The sequence below is a fragment of the Littorina saxatilis genome, linkage group LG13 (assembly GCF_037325665.1).
Source record: "Littorina saxatilis isolate snail1 linkage group LG13, US_GU_Lsax_2.0, whole genome shotgun sequence".
Taxonomy (NCBI): Eukaryota; Metazoa; Mollusca; class Gastropoda; order Littorinimorpha; family Littorinidae; genus Littorina; species Littorina saxatilis.
In genome coordinates this window covers 24,417,406-24,419,905 of record NC_090257.1, presented here as the reverse complement: position 1 = coordinate 24,419,905, position 2,500 = coordinate 24,417,406, and the positions used below count along the sequence as shown (strand labels likewise).

Below are 2,500 nucleotides of genomic sequence, written 5' to 3'. Positions count from 1 at the left end.
TATGTTTCCACCAAACGTTGGTTTCATCGGTGCTTTCTGTCAGATTCTGTCCTCGCGCATGCGCCGCAGGTGCTATTTTAAGCTTCCCTTTGTGGTGATGTTGTTCGTATTGATCGCGCTTGAGAATTGCACAACAGCCGCTGCGCTTATTGCGTTGGAACGATTGGTTTCTGTTCGATGAATTCTGCTGACACAGCAGTACAAGAACGGTGGAATGGCGCCGTGGAAGGACCCGGATGGAGGACACGTGACCAAACTGGAGCAAAAGTTTACTGAAGTCGTCCATGAAGAGCACTGATGATTGTTTTGTTTCATTCCTCGAGGACACTATTATCTTGCAGACAGTTGGAACCTGTGTGTTCAACTCTTCTGATCAGACATCTTTCTGGTTTCGTGAGAAATCACGCCTGTGTGTGCAACTCTGGGAGAATCCAATCACTCAGGTAGTCAGCTATAGTAGGATGTAAAGGTTGGAAGTAAACTCAAAAGTTCATTATTTTTAAAATGACAATGATACTTACTGAAGTATCTTACTGGTATTATTTTGGCAAATGAACATGCATCCCTCTCAACAATCTGTAAAAGACGGGTAGATTTCACAGTTACTGATATAAATATTTTAATATCACAGAATGTTGGTGTCATTCTGGCAAATTCCATTTAGGAGCAAATCCGATTTCTAGTGAGAATCGGTTAGTCACCCAATAACACAGACAACAAGTCGCGTAAGGCGAAATTACTACATTTAGTCAAGCTGTCAAACTCACAGAATGAAACTGAACGCACTGCATTTTTTTCCATCAAGACCGTATACTCGTAGCATCGTCAGTCCACCACTCGTGGCAAAGACAGTGAAAATGACAACCCAGAATAGCGCGGTAGTGGTTGCGCTGAAAAGGATAGCACGCTTTTCTGTATCTCTATTCTTTTTACCTTTCTGAGCTTGTTTTTAATCCAAAAATATCATATCTATATGTTTTTAGAATCAGAAACCGACAAGGAATAAGATGAAATTATTTTCAAATCGATTTTGGAAATTTAATTTTAATAATAATTTTTATATTTTTAATTTTCAGAGCTTTGTTTTAATTTGAATACAACATATTTATATGATTTTGGAATCAGAAAATGATGAAAAATAAGATGAAATTGTTTTTGGATCGTTTTATAAAAAAATTATTTTAATTACAATTTTAATGACCAAAGTCATTATATAATTTCTAAGCCTCCAAGCTGAAATGCAATACCAAAGTTTGGCCTTTGTCGAAGATTGCTTGGCCAAAATTTCAATCAATTCGATTGAAAAATGAGGGTGTGACAGTGCCGCCTCAACTTTCACAAAAAGCCGGATATGACGTCATCAAAGACCTTTATCGAAAAAAATGAAAAAAAACTATCCGGGGATATCATACCCAGGAACTCTCATATAAAATTTCATGAAGATCGGTCCAGTAGTTAACTCTGAATCGCTCTACACACACACACACACACACACACACACACACACATACACCACGACCCTCGTCTCGATTCCCCCTCTATGTAAAAAGCACGTCAAAACACCAAAGAGTTGAATGAACACAATTAATCTTTCGGCGTAACAGCCTGGGAGGGAAGAATGACGTTTTTCCTTGCCCGAAGAAAACGAAAAAGAAAAAACAAAACCCACCACTGTGTATGAAACCTGTTTTGAAAGGAACGACGCTATGACTGTACCTCGAAAGAGACCACTAGTGAACTCTGAGTGTGCTCTGTTTTGCACCGCTGCGTCTTTTATTCGGCAGTGTCACTCAGGCATATTTATGTCGGCACGCATTTCTCCGATCAAGACGATTTCAATGTAATAAAGTGCATGGCTAAAAGATGTCTGGATTAAACCAGTTTCCAATGAAGTTTCAGTCGCATTGGCGAAAATTAACTCCATAAATATAATCTGGTGTGGCATTCAACGAAGAGTCGAAACGCACGTTCATTGATAAATTATACAAATTAGGCGATAACTTACACGGCTTATGTATAACCCTGTTTCAAATCAGTGTTTCAGTCGTATAGACGAACTTTCGACGAATTTCATATCACGAAACATTCATCGTAGCGAAGAAACGGATGTTCCCAACTCAAGTCGATTTAGACGATCACTATAAGTTGCGTGGTCCATGTAACACTTTGAATAACACAGTTTCAGATTCATGTTTCACTTGCAATGGAGACCATTAATTCGACGAATGCTCGTACACAAATCAAGACAATTTTAACGACAATGAAATGTGAAGTTGCATGGATTATACAACTCCTTGTATGACCCACTTTCATTCAAATCGATGTCACAATCGCATTTTAAAACACACATTACACTCAATTTATGTCATGTTACGAAGCTTCCATCGTAACGCAGAAACGCACGTTTCCAAATCAAGGCGAATCAGACAATCCTTTGCTGTGACTAGTTGCATGATATGGTAAATGTAGCACTCCGAATAATTTAACTCAGCTACAATTC

At 38.6% G+C, this 2,500-nt stretch overlaps 2 protein-coding genes across 2 annotated transcripts in view; both read right to left on the bottom strand.

Moving 5' to 3' along the window:
• LOC138945336 (stimulator of interferon genes protein-like) overlaps positions 1–686 on the bottom strand; it is a 16,168-nt gene extending 15,482 nt beyond the window's left edge. Inside the window, exon 1 of the mRNA XM_070316766.1 lies at positions 1–686. This exon is cut by the window's left edge and continues 364 nt beyond it. Coding sequence (XP_070172867.1) covers positions 1–286 — 286 coding nt within the window. The 5' untranslated portion in view covers positions 287–686.
• LOC138945347 (uncharacterized) overlaps positions 1–2,500 on the bottom strand; it is a 546,160-nt gene that overhangs the window by 510,244 nt on the left and 33,416 nt on the right. The gene's annotated exons all lie outside the window — the stretch shown is intronic.